Here is a 19,442-nt window from a genome sequence, read left to right as displayed (position 1 = left end):
TTGAAAAACATCATGTCACATTGACTTAAATTGATCTCAAAGTTTGATAATTTTGTTAGAATAAGGACTGTGTTACGAATTTTGGACAGTGTATGATGTAATTCAAAGGCAAGTTTTATTTTTCAATATTGTTCTTATTACTTAACTGTTTCCCTGTACTGTTTATTATAAATGTGTTATTTGTCAGTGATAAATTAATTTAACTCATATAGAATAGTTTTGTGTTAAGTGTCAACTTTTGGAGCATACACATGTCAGCCTTTGGGACAAAACGATTTTTGATGTGTCAGCTATTGGTGCAAGTAACATGCTTATTTGCAAAGAAAATAAAAAATATATTTGCTCTTCATATAGCTTTTGTTTTTGTGATTCTCCAGTTTGCAGAAATAAGTAGCCTACCTTGTCTCTGGTACCTGTATAAATAATTAACTTGCCTGCAATGAAGCAAAATTCATAATTTGTTCTTAAAGTGTCGGCCTTTGATACACTTACCTTAATTGTCTTTAATAATTTGTAATGTTTCAGTCCACCTCTCTGTAATTTTAACATCACACTCCTTCAAATGTTCAATTTTTGCTCCATATGTTCTTAACATGATTCACTTCACTGAATAGATCACCTTCATCTATCATTGAATTGAATTCATTACAGTGAGATCTAATGGAAATAGTACAGAATTAATCAATGTTTTATGTGATTATTAAATAAAATAAAAGCAAAAGAAATGTTTTAACAATAACTTAGGGAAACGGGGCACCACTAAAGAAAAAAGAACGGGACATTTGGCATCCCGAGCATACTTTTCTTGGCACAGGGGACAAGAGACTGAAAAAAAAGGGACAATCCCATTTTTTGAAACCTGCTTGGGATAACATCATTGTTTTCCAAGTACCACCTTAATCGGTTATTAACCATTCAAACAAACAATAATTGTATGAAACTTTTAACATTTTAAGTTCGGTGGTAGTACTAGTATGCCTGGCATTTAAATTGCAAAGAACACAGTAGTAGTACCAGTATACCAGCATCTGCATCCATGTTCAAATTTGCGACTATTTATCTAACCTTAATATCGATCATCAATGTGAATTCTTAAACTCCATTTCATCTAATATTAATGGTAAAAAATATGTCAGATGCTGCCTCATCAATGAAAACTTTTCATACCAGGGGCATTTAAAAGTGCTGGCACAGAAATATGCTGGATATTTAAATACTACCAGATAGGGTTGACTGGCTTAAACCATATCACATGATTCTTTTTAAACACCATGTCTTTTTTTCTTGCTATTTTTACCACTTTACAGTTCTATTACTTGAACAACAATGACTGTTTACATTTAAACATTTTAACAGTTTGAATGCCACTTGTCCATTGTTAGACCAGTATCTGGCCAGTGTCAGTTATATTATGAGGTGCACCCAAAAGTTCCCGAAATTCATAAGTGGTGCGCGACTGAGTGCTAGTACGACAAAATGCTGCTAAGTGACACTTCATACATCTCTTGTGAGTCAGTGAGCCAAGCAGCTGCATTCTGAGTGGACGCATTTAGATTTGTGAGTGTGTTTCGTTTGTTACGTGTTACTTACATTGCAATTTCACAATTACAGATTTGAGGGAGCAGCACGTCTGTGTAAAGTTTTATTTCAAGTTGGGACTTTTGCAGAAACATATCAAATGTTAAAGAAAGCATTTGGAGACGATGCTCTAGGCCAGACGCAAACCTACGAGTGGTTCAAGTGTTTAAAAAATGGCCGAACATCGGTTGATGATGATCGTTCTGGATGGGCATCAACTGCCATTACACCCGAAAATGTCGCTGTTGTTCGGACCGTGATCGTTCAAGATCGCAGGCAGACCATCCACAACCTCTCCGACATTGTTGGACTATCATATGACATGTGCCAGAGAATTTTGTTCAATGAACTCAACATGAAAAGGATTGCTGCAGAGTTCGTTCCATGACTACTGAGTGCTGAGCAAGACAGTATCCCCTGGAAGTCTACAGGGATCTTCAGAATCAGCTTCATGATGACCCAGACTTCCTTTCCAAGGTTGTTACAGGTGATGAAAGTTGGGTTTAGGGCTACGATCCCGAAACCAAACAGCAGTCTGCTCAATGGAAAAGTCCATCTTTGCCCCACCCCAAAAAAGCATGACAATGCAAGGCTGCATATAGCTTCCATCGTGCAAGACTTCCTGGGAAGAAACAAAATGAGAACCATTCCTCATCCTCCATATTCGCCAGATTTAGCCCCATGAGACTTCTTTTTGTTCCATAAGATAAAAATCAACTTGAAAGGTCGAAGATTTCAGAAGTTGAGGAAATTCAAGCAAAATCGCTGGAGGTGCTGAAGAAGCTCTCAAAAAAGGACTTCCAGATGGCATTCAATTCTTGGAAGAAGTGCTGGGAGCAGTGTATACACTCACAAGGGGACTATTTCGAAGGTGATAGTGGTGCATAAGGTCCAGGTATGGTTTAATTTCATTTAATGAGGCATTTCGGGAACTTTTGGGTAGCACCTTGTACATCACATCCTTTCTGCTTGTGTAGTGGTCTTAATTTGAATGTTCTGGTTCTGTACCAATGTAGTAAGATGAGTGGAAGGAAAAAAAAAAAAAAAACTTTATCTGGCTCTCTTTCGATGAGATTCGAAATGAAAGAAGGAAAGGATGTAGAATCAAGTGCAAGAAATGTGGGTATGAGTTAAAAGGCCAAGTACACAGAATGAAGGGAAATGCAAAGAAACCAAAAATAATGATGAAAGTATGATATTAATTTTGATCTGTTATTTTAGCATAACATTCATTTCTTTAAATCTTCAATAATTTTACCTTTTTCTTTATTTGTATCAGGCTACTTGTAACTATTAACATAAAATACTAGCTATCTGAAAAGGTACTTTTTAAAAATATTTATTAGGGAATTATTTTATGTCTATTAGGCCCTATGTAAATGTTATATTTTGAGTCTTCTACTACTCAAATCCCAATAACAGGCCTATTACTTTTTGTTAATACATTTTAACAAAAAAATAAATAAAAAGTGTTTTGTTATCATCCTTCAAGATATTATTCTTGGAGATATAACCATATATTTTTCCTTTGTTTTTCTTGCTAGACATTGAGTTGCTTAGAAGTAGCACATTAGCAAGCACTGGAATGTTACTAGAGCACCTTTCAAGCAAGAAAAAGAATTCAACTTCATTTTCATTGCATTTGTTTGTTATGAAAACCACGCCTGAAGAGAAAACATTTATTAGATTTACAGGTAGCTCGATAGGTATATGCTACAAATACTGTATTTCACATTGTAGAACACTCTCAATTTAACACAACTAACTTACATCCCGGTTATAATCCCCCAAATAGAAAAGAAGTTGGTGGTCCTTCTTTGCTGGACAGTGTTTACAAGAAAGAAAAAAGCAAAGTGTTCTTTGTGCAGGAATCAATGGATGATCAAATGTCCATAATGAACCAGTAGTGTGTTTAACAGTAACAACAGCAACAAGAAATACTTGTATAATAATAAATTTAGCTTCCCTTATGAAAAGGTTGCCAGATTTGACAAAGTGTATTACATATAATTTGGAAACACACCTAAAAGGTAAAATGATATACATTTGAAATGGTTAGGGAATAGAATATACAAAATGTCATAAAAATTTACACCTAAGTAGGGTTTGTGCTCATTTACAGTTAAGAAATGGGGGGGGGGGGAAATATCATCAGATAGGTTAGAATGGTTTGAATGACATATACCGTGAGAAAAATAATAGTACGGATTTATTGGCATTGATATCTAAACCAGTCAACAGCCATCGGTTAAGATAACTTGAAATTTCCATTATCACTGCCATACAAGTGATTTCTCAATATCTGAACCGATCCTTTGAGGGCACTAATGGCTATTTCCTTCACAATACTGTGTGTTAGCCCCAGGTTTTTACATTTGTTGGCAAAGAAGGAGGTATGGTACCTCGTGCTCCCACCATCAGACCTATTACATCAATGTGGGACAGGCTATATTTATCTTTATAGAACGGGATTGCTGGTTCATAGATCCATTTCTTTTCACTGGCCACCTCATGCTGTTGATCTGCATGTGTCTCACATCTGATGGTGGGATCGAGAATGTATGCCGAGTTGTTCTTAATGGCAATGATATCAATTCGCCAAACACTTCCTTGTGTGGCTAGTTCCTGCACCTCTTAATGGACTGTAAACCCTACCTCCTCCAATGCCTTGGCCAGCATAGAATGGACAGCATGGTGACGGATGTTTCGAAGGGCCTCACTTTAGGGGCAGAAGCCAAGGATATGGAGAAGAGTTTCAATCTCGCTGAGACATCGCCTACAGCGGGTACCATCCCGACTTCTACCCGGTACGGCTCGGACCGGAGCGACATAGCCTACCATTTTAAGGGCGTCTATCTATTCCGAGAGGGTTAGACCTTTGTGATTTCTTAACCAGCTGTTTGCTGGGGTAAACTCTTTGTTAAGAATCGCTCCTTTACCCTTTTGTTCCAATGCACACCAATTTTCAAATTCTTTTTCTCTTGAAGTGTCTCAAACTTTTCGAGATCCACAAAATTTTCACGATTATTTAAAGAAGATTTGGCAGGAGTTAATTTAAGGCTATTTAAACATGTTTTACTCTCCTCAATAAGATCCCTAGTGGAAGTAATATAAGGATCATTAGTTTTGTGTAATACCCTTAAGCCGTTAATATGTTATAGCGTGGATTCCCAGCATACTCTGAAAAGACCGAGACCTTTATATTTACGATGTGTATATACCATAGAATTGGGTGTGTCAGCTGGTAGGTGCAAAATTTCTTTAAGAGTTCTTTTAATAATTTTATCAGCATTATCTAAAAAAGTATTGGGTATTGTATTCAAGGGCATTGTCTGAAATGTGTAGATTAATGATGGGCAAATTGAGAAATTTAATATACAAAACTTTTGATCGGGATGTAATAAAGGCGACGAAAGTAGTAAATCTAATCTAGTTTTCAGGTCGTTTAAAACGGTTTGGGAATCGAATATACAAACATCAGAAAAATTAACACCTAAGTAGCGTACATGCTCATTTGCAGTTAAGCATGTGATAGTAGTGCCATCAGAAATGTTTAGCTGATTTGGATGCAATGTACCGCGAGAAATATTAATAGCTTTGAAATGATCAATAGCCATCCTTGTGAGTTCTAAAGCAGAGTTTTTGTTTTTAGCTATGATAACAGTGTCATCTGCAAAACCAAGTACAGTAATGGGTTTTAAACCTGAAACAAGATTGAAACCGTATTCGGCAGCGATCAAGTCTTCTGACAATTCATTAAGGATGTGATTAGTACATAGATTGTATAATGCAGGTGAAAGGGGCGATCCTTGCATAACTCCTTATTGTAAATCTATGGGGTTAGTTTTTTTATGATTGATTTCTACTCTAGTGGAATTATTTAATTGAAGATTCAAAATTAACGTTTTCAACAAGCTTGGAATAAGCAAGCTTTCTAATAGGTGCAAGTGCCCGATATTATCGAATCCCTTACTAATGTCAAGGAAAACGAGAGTTGCATACATTTTTTAGATTTTGCGGTCATTAAAATGGACCTGAGAAGGAATGTATTAACTATTGTTCCTGGAGAATTTGTAAATTCCCTCTGATGAGGATTGAATTTTATATATTCTCGAAGGCGTTTATTGTGGACGCATTCAATTACTCTATGTAACATGCAACAAATAGTAATTGGTCTCCAGTTTTTAAAGTCATTTTCGTCACCAGATTTATAAATGAGAACACTTCTTGCGGTCTGGAAGCATGGAGGTACATGACCAGTTTGGAGCATTCTTCTAGCTATGGAGGAGATAATTTCTGCAGCAGTATCATCCTTCAGAACTCTCATCAGGACGTGGTCTTGGCCAGGAGCGGTGTCCACCGCGATTCGAGATATTGAAAGCGCAACTTCTGACTTGGTAATAGAGTTCTGGATGTTTCATCTAATTCGAGTATTTCTGCTTCGGTGTAATGGGATGGATATTCTGATCGAATATTGTTATTTGGTTGAGAAAAATTTGAACTGCAAAGTTGTTGCACCTCGCTGACGTCTAATTTGCACATTGGTTTATTTTGACTCAGTTCTGTTCTTATTGCTTTTTGCCGCTGACTGAAGTAGTCGAATTGTGTTTTCTCATAGAGAAATCTGTTTTTTTCTTTTCTGTCAGTCTCTTTTTGTGGCTCTTTCTGGGTTAGTGGATTTGCTGTATGTCCTCTGGTTATTTAAATTTTTCTTTAGTTTTCTTGCTTCGTAATATTTTCTGGTTGGATGTTTGGGTCCGAGCAGATAATCAATTGCTTCGAATAAGAAAATCAGGAATTGCTGTGTCACATCATCAAACACATTGTCGGATATCTCTGCGCTAAATTTATCCTTCCAAGTAGAAAGATTTTGTTTGTAGAAGGATAAAGGTCTTGTATTAGCAATAGAGTGGTTTTCAGAATTATTAGTTAAATTATTATTGAAATTGTTCTTCCACGCGGTGGTTGAACATTGGGGTTGTTTACGAATGAGACGTTCTGAATGAATATCTGGGTGAATTTACTAATATGTATGGCTATTCCTCTTGAAGTTAAGAAACATTTTTCACAATAATCACACTGAATTTGATTAGGACTCTGCGTTGTGTTACAAGTATCTAAAGAAATATTATTTATGTCGGTTGACTCTTCTCCTGTTGCAGCCTCCAAGTAGTAGGAAATATTAAAGATTTGCTTATACTTGACCAGGTAAGGGTCTATAAATTAATAATAATATATGGTATTTGTAAAGTTTCATATATCGCAATAGTCTCACCTACAGTATATTCCAAAATTTATATCAGACACAGCACAGAACTATAAAACGTTCATATAACGATATGCAAAACCAATAAAAACTGGACGTTGTTGATAAAATGTCTATAGCAACACATAACAGTCCAGGAAACAAGGCGAAAAAGTCACTATTTTCCAAGAGTCATTCAATAAATCATTATTGCAAATATCACTTTGTGTGAAAAAGAATAATTACTATGTATATCTTGCATAAAAAAAAGTCGTAACACCTTAAATAACACTAATAAGTTCACATAAATAACGTCAAACTGTCTGTTTCTCTGATCTCATTCCATGGCCTTCTCATTCCATATTGCGGACACATCACGAAATCTGTATACATCAGAATACATGGCAGAAATAGCATCTAATAACTATGTGTACAAGAGTTGAATTTTTTTTTGTCTGTTCGCTTGTAACTCATAATGCAGCTAATGTTTCATGGATGCAAATCTTGCTGGGAAACAGAGAAGACATGAATATGATAACCTGTGGTTATTCAGCACATCTTTTGAATCTCTTAGCTAATGACTGTCAGTTTTCAAGTTTGTTAAATATTTTCGAAACAACTATTTTGCAAGTGCTCTCTACAAACAGTCAAGTGCTCCAAAACTCTTATCATGCCAGCTGAAACCCATTGAAATAGTTTAGTGGATTGTCTGGATGCTTACATTAGAGGTTGGCATACGTATTTCTAAAAATCTGCTAAAATAATAGGGATAAAATTGACAGTAATGTGCACGCAAAAGTTATTTAGTTGCATTGCTCATGCTTTGTATATCTGGAAACAGCTTAAAAACACACAATTGACGTGACACAAGATGAAAATATTAAGGAGAAATTTGAAAATATAATATGGCTTTCACTCCACTTCATTTTCTTCCTTAAGTACATGTTTCATCCAAAGCAAATAAGTAACACTGAACTGCTGCAACTAAGTGAAGATGAGAAGCAATTGAGACTTGATTTTGCAAGCTCAAAATATGTGTAGTTTTCTACTATCATTGATAATGAAGTTTTGGCCATAAACCTCCCATTTCAAGAATCATGTTTCAATTACTCTGTTGTGTCACAAATGTCATCTTATGAATGGTGAAAGCGCCAAGAAGAACAATTTAAAAAGTTTGTCCTAATATATTCTCAATTATTCCACAAATTTGATTGCTGAAGCATCTTCAGCTAGCACGAAAACAATGTTTTCTTCTTTCAGTTTAATTCATTCGAAGCTTCGAAACATACGGGTAACTAAAACTAAAGAAGCCTTTAAACTAGTGTTTTTATTCAAAATGTTTAATGTCAGTGAGAATGCTTATTTTTTTGTGTTCTTAAAAATGTATTTTGCATTTTATAAATACTTTATTTAAGATCACTGAACTGCTTGGTATTATTGTGATCTAAATATAAAACACAATATAAGAAAAACAAGTGACTTTTATACAGAGACATTAAATTATAACTGATTAGTAATGTTATTATTCTTTAAGAACTGAAGAATCTGTTTTGATTTGTTGAAGTCATTAAATACAGAATGAACGTTATTGATGTTGGCTTTTTGTCTCCATTTAGTATGTAGAGAGCAAGACCAGTAGAATGTGTCGGACAGAAATTGGAGAATGACAATATACACATGCTGGAGGGAGTTCTTTAGTATGTTCAATTCTGAGACGAGTGATAGTGTTGCATTTTGTATTACTAATTGATCAGATTTAATATTTTAAGTTCCGGTAATATGACTGTTTAACATGATCATTAATATTATTTTCAATTTCATTTAAGCTTTCTAACAGATTTACGTTAAATAATGTTTCACAGTATCAGTATATTAATATGAAAAACAAGACACGATTTTTTCTACCATACGCTATACTATCAACTTTTTTTTCTCCCCATCTGCCTCTGGGATTAAATTGTTAATGCACATTTTAAAAGATGGGGGATACGAAAAATCAAATTACTCTGGAAAAAAAAATACATAGGATATATTAAATTATACTATTGCTTATAATTTCTATATAATATGGAAGTCTGCTCCACTTTTATATATTATTCAGTCTCGAACACAACAGAAATTGTTGCTCAGTATATTCACAAGAAAGTCTTAGCAGGTGTTTGATCTGACCATGAGCCATTTGATTCTGCCATTCACATGCAATATAATAAATTAAAAAATAAAGACATCTCTTATATCTGGAATCTTAAGAAAGCTAATTGGAATAAATACATAGCTTATATTTACAGTACAGATTTTCTCAAGAGTTTGTTCCAAATCAATTTCAGCAGAAAACACGAACTTTTTATTTAATCATATTAGAAAGAGTATAAAAATGGAAATAACTTATTGCAGCATTGTGTTTTTTCTGGTGATTCAAATAGATATTGTAAAGAGTGAAGAAAGTCTTAATTTTTTAAATAAAATTTCCCTCACTCTCTTATGAATGTTTTTGTATGCATGATATACGAAATATATAAATTATAGAGAATAACAATGAGAATGATAATAATGTCGGAAAGTGGCACTTTCATTATTTAAATGTTTACTTCATACCAATATGTAGAAGTTAATACTTCACAGAATTTTCATACTTGTATTCCTATATACAGGATGAACATTGTAAAATTCCTTTGCAGAACGAAAAGTTACATTTGTTTGGTTCAAATTTCTTCACATTTAAAGGACAAAACTAAAACTCTTTCAAACATTTATTATCATAATAGACTGCTCTCTTAAATTGACTGAGCATATTGGGAATTCAATCAATGGCTTTCCCGAAACACACTATGAAAATATTTAATATAAAGCAATTTTTAACTCGAAAAGGAAACAAAAACGAGCAAAATTGTATTAAACTTTTTTGTTTGAAATGTCTCAAGGAATAATCCCTGAAATTAATTTCATTACTTAAGGGTTCTCTCTATATGTATATTTAAAATTGATGTAGTGAGTAAGCTGGTGAAGATAGACTGGGTCGAAAAATATTGTAAAAAAAGAAAATGGAAAAATGAAGAGTTGAAAGGACAAGAAAAATGAAACCGGAGGTTAGTGACCAAGTCGAAGTAGTCTAAATTATATAAACTATTTATAGTTGTAAAGTTACCCACAGACATGACAGAGGAGAAGCACTCATGTTTCCTTTACCTCTATATTAGGAGGAAATGATGTGATGAGCACCATATTTGGTGCACCTTTTCTTCAAGCAATACATGCTATTTAATTACCCAGAAATTTGAATGGACTCCAGACCCGTTCTAAAATTTACCACTTTCATTTTTAACTTAGTACATAATCTGTTGCTGTACTTGATACTGACAGGGACAACTCAGCTCCTTGTAAGGTTTTCAGCAAAATAAATTCACTATATTGCCTGTCTGGCCAAGTATATTTTCCTATTATACGCTAGTGAGATGGAAGAAAGCTTACAAAATACTTCTCAAAAATCGTTTTTTTTAGTTGGTTATTTAACGACTCTGTATTAACTACTTGATTATTTAGCATCGATGGAATTAGTGATAGCGAGATGGTATTTGGCGAGATGAACCGAGGGTTTGCCATAGATTACCTGACATTCGGCTTATGTTGGGGAAACTTCGAAAACAAATCCAACCAGGCAATCAGCCCAAGCAGAAATCTATGCCCAAGTGCAATTCTGGATCGGCAGGCATGTGCCTAGCCGAGAATTGGAGAATAGTTAACCAAGTAACAATAAATCACATTTAAAATGTATGATATACGAATTAAAGTTTGTTTGAACTTGTGTGTACAGCTACGAAGCAGAGTAGTAGTGTGCTGGATAGTGTGCTGTTCCATGTTGGTGGCTTGCACCGACTTCTGCCAGGATGGATACAGGACGAGTTCTTGTTAGCTGCGCAGATCTATCATGGTACCCGTCCTGTTGGGCATCCAGTTCTCTCTCGAGCTTGCTCTCGCAGCAGAGGATTCTATGATCGTGTATTGTTTGACTCTTGGTAAGATGTTAATTTAAAGTTTATGGAGATAATGTTAAAATACACGTTTATGGTTAATTTTATAACAGTGTTAATTAAAATTGATAAAATACAACTGTTATAAGCTTATATTTTCTTCAATTTTATTGTATTTTATGGAGATAATTTCATGGTTAATATTATTTCTTAAATTAATTGTGATACTGAATATAGTCAACATTTTTCTTAGAAGTAACTTGAAATTTACTCGTATTTATGAAACAGTAGAGATTGCCATAACAAACGAATCAGTTGTACTTGGAATCACTTACTTTTTATAAATAAGGAATGTCTAGTTGCAACTCAGTTGAATTCAATCCCATATAACTCATTACACCATTATTGCATTGTCAGCATATCATCTCACCTTTGAGTATCTTATTCAGTTGTAAAGGGATGTTAGATAAATACCGAATATCAAGACTTAAAAATAAGGGAATTTAATGACAATTCCAATTTGTTTATATGTTTTCTCTCCATGCACATTTTTATCTTTAGCTCTATATTACGTGAATAGTATGTAGTCTAGTTATGACTGCTGATTCCAGTTTTTTGGTCATCACTTCTAGGCAATCAGCTAACTTCCTAAATCCATACAGGACATGGCAAAATCAATATATGACCTAGGCATATTGTATTTAGATCTGTACTGTAATAATCATGTAATATTGTCATCATCATAAGCTTCAGGGATTGGACTCTTTGATCCAGTCCGTCTCCAAGATTTATAGCTTTTCTTGCCAAAGTTTCTTAGGTCTTCCAATGTAATATTGTAATACTGTATTTCGTTCTGATATCCTTTTACACTACATATTATGGAATATTAAAATTATATTAGATACTTTGCTTCAAAAAAGATGAACAGTCAGGGGAATTATCCAGCTAATCACAAATCACATGAGATTTATCACATCTTAAGAATTACAAGATTGTGAAAAATGTGATTTTAATTTCTCAGAATCTTTGGCTGCAAACTTTTATTTATTCGACTGATTTAAATAATTTTAAATGTCCACAACTGAGCCTTATGATTGTAGCATCAGTAATTATTACTAAATATGTTTCCGATTGCTTTAATGTATGTTTATTTTTACAGGTTAAGTATGGAGAATACAAGTGTGTGCATGTTGCCTCGAGAAGCTCGTCTTGTATTAGTGTTGTATGGTCGTACAATGCAACCACCAGAGAATATTGGAGAAGAACCTCGGATTAATGAAGTGGAGTTAGGCTGGTTTGCTATTCAATTCTTCAACTACGAAGGGTAATAAAATATTGTTTTATACCGTATTTACTCGCGTAATTTCTTTTTCTCTCTCAAAATTCGAAGGCGTAAAACCAGAGGAGGAAAATTATACAATGTCTACAAAATATTGGAAATAGACTGGTCATAAATATCAAACAACTCCTGCACTAATCAAATTAATGTTTAGTGTTAAATAACTACAAATAGAGTAAACTTGCCTATTTCCGTGATACCCCTAATCCTGTGATACTTTTTTAAAATTGAATGTCAGTCAAAGCTTTGCCACTCGACGATAGCGCCAGACATCTTTCTCGAAAAAATGCATCTTTCGCCTGCTTTTGAGACATTGGTGAACTTCCTAGCAAGATACACAATCCAGTGACATTCAGTGAAAAAAACGTATCACGGAATTAGGAGTATCATGGAATTAGGCAACTTTACCCTATAATTATATACACAGTTTGCACAAAATTTAAAAAGTTATATGCCAGTAGCTAATGATTTCACTTGAAAGTTTATTTCACAGGCAAATTTCAGTCCTTGTAAATCAGGAAAGTACTATAATATTTAATTTTTTACCATTTATTAAACATTATTTTTTTTAAGGGAGTGCAAGATCAATCATTTATACCGAACTAAGCATTATGGTCTTATGAGTTCAGCAAGCCAAGCCATTTGTTGTGCTATCATGATTTGTTTTCTTCCATTTTGAGTTCTCATTTTATGAATAATGGGTCGCTTAACAAACGAAGACAAGATTTTCATTAAACATTTGCGCCAATTTGATAATTTATTTGCCTGACAAATTGTAAGGAACTACACTCAGCTAGAATGGTCTGTTTCAAGTGTATAACGATTGATTAGCAAGATACGGACATGATATTCCTTCTGAGTGATTACTGCGTGAAAAATCGCATTTCTCAGATTCTCTGAAGGTTTCTGCTGGAGTTTCAAACGAGATCTTAATCCTATGGAGTATTTTGTATGGAGTCAACTACAAAAAGCAGTTACTACAAAACAAGAATTCGTAACATTGAACATTTAAGACAACGCCTTCTTGAATGTTGGGACTGGCTTAATCAAAGACAGATATCCAGTGCTATTGGACATTGGAGAAGATGCCTACAAATGGTTGTGCGGGCAAATTGCGGTCACATAATGCATCATTTTTAATTTTGATTATTTGAAAGATCATTAATTATATTATTAATTTTACCAACATTCAGTTTCTGCATTTTGAAGTAATAAATTGTCTTCAGAAACCACATTTTTCGCATCATTGTGTATTGACCTCCATAAGATTTTAATTGAGCCTCAAAAAACATAATAAAAAGTCCTGCTCATCTTTAAAGTCTACTCTTTCCAACAGTGTATTCATTATAAATTAATGTTAAGTATTTCCGAAAATAGAGTATTTTTAATTTTATGCTTTTGACTGAGTATATTTGAGTATAAGTATCGCAGATCTTTTTGGCCCCTGAAGTGTTTAATGCTAATCTAAGAAGCAAGCGACTAATCAAATTATATGTTGTCCATCAACCAGCTGCAGCTTTCAACTGCCAGTCACCATGACACTAGAAGTACACTCAGAACTCGTGTAAATATTTTTAAAAATTTAAGAGACATTATTGGTCCGACAAGTTAAATATAGCATATAATAATTAATAAAGATCCTTCAGTAACTGTCACAATTTATTAGGCCTAATGAATATACATATAAAAACTTTTGGTCATAGTCATAAGTACAATATGACTAGCGCTTTCGCTGTGTGTGGCATCATCAGGTATAAAAGAATGACATGTATCAATTATATGAACATAAAAATATGAACAGTGTGAAAATATGTGACCTTACATAATACATAAGAAAGACTGTAAATATTGGTTAAAAACGATGGCATATGACAAATAGTTCAAACACAGAATTGTGATAAAAACAAATTGTTTTGATATACATACAAATATTTACAAATTAGTATTCAGTATTTTGAATGTAAGTAATGAATAATCTAACAAAGTCAAAATGTTAAAAATTGACAGATAACAAACATTGAAATAGGAATCTTCAAAAGTTACAGTATTTGGTGTGGATGCGTAAAGTTATAAAGTTAAATAGGCTAATGTTTGTGGCCCAGTCATCACGATGCAAAGTTTTGAACATGTTTTGAATATCTGAAAAAATTGAATAAAGGAAATTCAGTGAAATGAAAAATAAAAATAAAAGTAAAAAAGATGAACTGTTATCTAATAAATAAAATAAAGTATAACTTAGGGCCTGTACTACGATCGCCTGTTAAAGCTCCAGATTCGTATACTCCAGTTTAGCAATCTGGAAGTTAAATATTTTGTTCTGTACTACCAGCGGATTTTAACTGCAGGATTGTTATCCGGAAGATATAGTAAAATTTTTTTACGTTGGCAATGAAGTTACTGAAAATGTAGTGAAATTTATTGCGTTGGTATACATTTCCCCGCGTATTTCATGTTTATGTTCAAGAGGGCTTGATATATGATATTTGAAGGTCTCTTGTTTATGTTCCATGTTTATATGGTACTATTTATTTTGAGGTTTTATTGTAAGCGTTATTGTTATTATTTATTATAATACTGAAGCTCCAGCCAAGAAAATAACAGAGTGAAGAAGAGAAAATTACACATACTGTGTGAAGAAACTTTACATGGAAGCAAAAGGTAAGATTGTAAAGGTTATGTTTCTTTTCGAATAGTAATAATTCCTACCATATGATAGTATTTTGGTTTTAATTAGTAGGCCTAAATAGGACGGGTGCGGGTTCCAGCAAAAGTGCGTTTTTCTCCATAATCATTGTTTTATTTATGTGTAACTGCACAAGAAGTGTAGGTGGCAATTATTTTTGTATTGTAATTAATATTAAGTGTGCTTTCAGTTTGTTGTATAGCCTACATTATTAGTGAATAGGGCCTATTTCGGTAATTTTTTTAGAAATAGTGTACTTCACGGCTTCAAATCATGAGTCGAAGGCACAATAACTCGTTTAAAAAAGAAAAGTTCACTGATACTGATAATAATGAATGTTGTCTTTGACCTGGGATTTCTGACCAACATTAGTACAGCAAGGTACACTGTTCCTAGCAAATTACCAATATTTCAGTATGTTAGGCCTACGTATTTTACTGTTAATAAATAGGCGGATATTTTGTATTAGGCCTATAATACCATTCGATCACAGATAACATTATTTTTTAAAAGAACAGCAAGAGGTGGAGAGACGTTTCCACTAAAATGCAATATCTGTTGCTGCTACCAGTTCGACTATAGTCACTCACTGTAATGCACATTCAACACCTCGTAAAATAACACAGAAACAGCAGATATTAAGTTTTTTCCAGTTTCTATGTACAGTATAGTCATATGTTTGATATTGTACTGACAATCGTCCATTAAAAGCTTTTGCTTATTTAGGTATAGAAACTTAGATAAGGGAAAAAGAGAAATACAGTATATTTTCTAATGTTGTAGGTTGCATATGGAATTAACCTAGTTTTACTTCCTTTTTAGTAATATAGAATGAAGCATGGGAAGAATATAGTAACATCAGCACAAATACAAGCAGCTGAGAAGCAAATTTGAATTCTTGGAAAAGAACACAAAGAAAATTGCTGCTGCAGATAGACAATGCAGGCTACAAACAATTGGAGCCCCTCCAACTGAAGCAAAACCAAATCCAAACTTAGCCAAGGTAAGTGATTTAATTCTCCTATCAATTGAGTGACTTCTCAGTGATTTTGATTCATATTCAATTCATAAGTTCACTTATATGTTAAGTTATACAATTATTAAATAATAAGCAGAGGAAATTATATAACACTAGTTTGAATTATTTTTATTTATTTATTCATTCATTCAATCATTTATTTATTTACTTACTTTTGTTACAGCCGAAGTATTAACTAAACCAAGTTCCACTGATACGAGTGCAGCTAATAACACGAATGAGGTTAGTGTGTAAGGAATTAAGAGCCAGAAGAAGAGATGATGAGCTTTAGAGATAAAAAAAAAAAATATTAGATTCTTGAAAATTGTTATACAAATTTAATTTAATGTCGGTATTACATTATAATACTATTATTTATTTTTTATTTACAATTTACAGTACCATTCAGGTTCACAGTGCAATTCTTTAGTTTTTTAAGTGAAACAGGACATCTCAACAATATCTCCAGGTAATTCGATTTATACTACAAAACGTTCTTTCACATTCTACGTATGATGCTTACTTTTCCAATCTGAAATAGCTATAACATGTAAACACATTTTCAGCCAACATGTTGAAAATAAAACTAACACACATACTATATGAAATCTGCAGCAAGCAGTAGATAAATTAGATGCAAAAAAAAAAAAAAAAGTTAAAATATGAATTGTACATAATGATGAAATGGTCACAAGAAATGAATGTCATAAAAACTAAACATCATTGTATTATAATATTATGTGGGATTTGAGTGGGAATTTGAAATTTATAAATGTAGGCCTAAAAATAGAAAGTACACTAAACTGAAGAATTTATTTTGAGATTTCTCTGTAATGGGTTTGTAATCAGATTACGCCACATTATGTTAAGTTGTATTTCAATTTTACTGTGAGGATTCTCACTTTGAAACTTGGTGAATGATTTCTTGTGTACAGAAAAACTGAAAAATATCTTTTCATAAGATAAAACAGAAACTGACTACACTCTATTTACAATAGAACTATTTGCTTGGATTTTTCTCTCTCTTTTTTATTGCAGCTTCACTTTCTTATTGTTAAAATGAGTTTGGATTAATAGCACATTAGAAAATACAATACTGTTACAGCTGCTGACTTTGAAGTGTCCACACATTTATGATAAAACATCATCTTTCTCCAGAATCAAATATCTTAAGAATTAATTCCACTCTTAAAATATTACAGAGTCAGCTAGTGCAGCAGATGAAGGTCTTCCACTGTACGGGTGTCTACACAGTGTAATGAAAGTAAGTTTTAAGTGAAATTACTGGTTTATTCAGTGTAGGTAGTGTAGGCTAAACCCAGAAAGGTCTGAATATAAGCATATATTCCCTCTCTTAAATATTTCAGCTGATGGGATAATAGCTGATCGAGTTACACCACAAGGATGCTTAAAAAAAAAAGAAAGAAAGAAAGAAAAAAAGCAAGCCTCTGAGGAATGCATTAGCCACATTGAAAAATCTTTCTCCATCTGTGAACTGTAAGTTTAATGTTGACTTAATTATACTTGAGATGCTAGAAATATATGAACTTCAGTACTATTACAGTGATTTCTTTAAAAAATACATTAGTTGAAAGTTGGATACTAACATTATAACAGAATGATTTGAAATAAAAGTAAGTCATGTCCTCATGTTTGGAAAGAGATGGGGTTTGGAATATCAAAAGCAACATTTGCAGTTTTTACATTACATTTTCCTCCTCTGTAATGGGTAGTCCATCTACAAGGACATCTTCAATTAGTGGCAGAAAGTAAATGCTACAGTAATCACCCATTCTTTATGTTTTAACAAAAAATATGTTTAATTTTGTTGACCAGATTTGTTTGACCTGGATGACTGGGAGATTACTTCTTCTCATCCTTCTAATGGAGTGATAATCTCTTGCAGCTGTTCTTGATCCCTGTGGTCTCTGGCCTCTGCTTTATCTGCTAGTCTTCAGGATTAGGTTCGAGTCAGGTGATAATTATAAGCTAATCTAAGGTTTCTGGTTGGGTTTGGGTCTGGTTCAGATCAGGCCGAGATGGGCCGGGCCTAAGAATTATGGCCCATGCAGATCTCTAATAAATGGGGCTTATAGCTGAAGTTGGCTCTGCCACAGTTTTCTAGGCCTATAATAAAATTATATTCCAAGTTTTGTGTATTTTCATATGTATTTGTGTTGTTATGTACTCTTCTGTATTAGCCTGTATATTATTAATTTGTAAATATGACATGTACCATAGCATATATAATGAGACAGTGGATGTAATAAATGATTAGGCTTATTGTGTCTCCTGAAAAATGTTGTTACTATATTTTGTTTACACAAAATAAAGAAATAAATTTTAAATTTAATTGCAGCTATAGTGCATCTCTATTGTTTTAAGTACTGTACACATTCAGAGTATCTGAATACAATTGAAGCATCAGCTGGAACAACGTTGTAAGTTACCAAATTTTCATTCGGCGTGTAATAATGTTGTATGTCATGTTACCTTGCTATACTCCTTGGCTTGCAACTGTCCATCAATACAGTACGTGAAATTTGTCTACTCAAAAGTTTGCTACCCTCATAAGAACAACGTTGTATGCGTACACATTTTTGCAGCTCCTGTAAATTTTACCAAATGTAACTTATAACGTTGTTCCAGCCGACACTTCAATTAATGTGCCTCTTGAAAAATGTTGTTTTACCATATTTTGCTTATGTAAAATAAATTTGAATTGCAGATACAGTGCATTTTTATTGTTTTAAATAGCCTACACATGTAGAATACCTGGTCATAATTTTTAAAATGTATTTATCAAACCTTTGTGTTTGAATCATCTTAGCCTGTTAAGAGATCACTGTGAGGGATCCAAGCAATAAAATATATTTAAAAAGTAACGATATGAATATGTTTGCATACATGAATCACTAGGCCTAGCGTGAATGAAAGAGTTCCCTTGCAAAACATAAATGCCAATTCCAAAACTTTCAGGAAATGAAAAACTGTCACGTCTAAAATTCAATAAACTGTTACAGTTTCTTAAATAATAATATATAGCAAGCATATCTGAAGTCTGATTAGTGAAATATGTTAGGCCTACTCCTACTGGTAAGCGATATATGCAAGGAAGGAGAAGGGAACTTGCCACCCTACCACATTATCTCCTGACAGTTGCCTCATGAGTGATTCCTTATTGGTATTCCAATCTATCTTCGGAGAGTTGACTAAACACAAAATGAAACAGTTCTAGGAAAACTTTAATCAAGACCTATAATATGTACATAAAACCTGTATTAAAATACTATTCAGAAGGATTCATAACAGCATCAAAAAGAGAGATAGAATCCCTTGAAAAAAAAAAAAAAACAAGCCTTGCACTTAATTACTGGCGCAAATAAAACTACTCCCAATGAAGCATTAAAAGTCATCACTTCAATTAAACCAAGCAGCAAGTGCAGCACCAGCTCGATTGACAACAGTTCCTGCTGTAACTTCGTGGATCCCACAAAAATCTCCTACTGTTGTCAATGTTCTCTGAGTGGCATAGAACTCAATACCAGTAGTAGTTGGTCCATTGGAGGTAAGGCATTATTTCTGGAAAAATGTGCAAACAATGAGATTTG

At 33.4% G+C, this 19,442-nt stretch overlaps 1 protein-coding gene and 1 long non-coding RNA gene across 13 annotated transcripts in view; both read left to right on the top strand.

The window, feature by feature from the left end:
* Pi3K68D (phosphatidylinositol-4-phosphate 3-kinase catalytic subunit Pi3K68D) overlaps nt 1-19,442 on the top strand; it is a 987,208-nt gene that overhangs the window by 359,553 nt on the left and 608,213 nt on the right. For all 12 annotated transcript variants that reach the window (XR_011333110.1, XM_069831124.1, XM_069831122.1 and 9 more), the window contains 2 exons: nt 10,635-10,836; nt 11,951-12,115. Coding sequence is in view for 11 of the 12 variants with exons in the window: in XM_069831124.1 (XP_069687225.1) it covers nt 10,635-10,836; nt 11,951-12,115 (367 nt within the window). In the remaining variant the exon portion in view is untranslated. The remainder of the gene's footprint in view (nt 1-10,634; nt 10,837-11,950; nt 12,116-19,442) is intronic.
* LOC138703328 (uncharacterized) lies at nt 12,122-18,184 on the top strand. The gene is made up of 5 exons (XR_011333111.1): nt 12,122-15,816; nt 16,016-16,074; nt 17,034-17,095; nt 17,199-17,328; nt 17,668-18,184. It is a non-coding gene; the product is annotated as an uncharacterized lncRNA (long non-coding RNA).

The sequence above is a fragment of the Periplaneta americana genome, chromosome 7 (assembly GCF_040183065.1).
Source record: "Periplaneta americana isolate PAMFEO1 chromosome 7, P.americana_PAMFEO1_priV1, whole genome shotgun sequence".
NCBI classification, from domain to species: domain Eukaryota; kingdom Metazoa; phylum Arthropoda; class Insecta; order Blattodea; family Blattidae; genus Periplaneta; species Periplaneta americana.
Note: the sequence above shows the minus strand (reverse complement) of the source record. Positions and strands in the feature narration are given on the sequence as shown.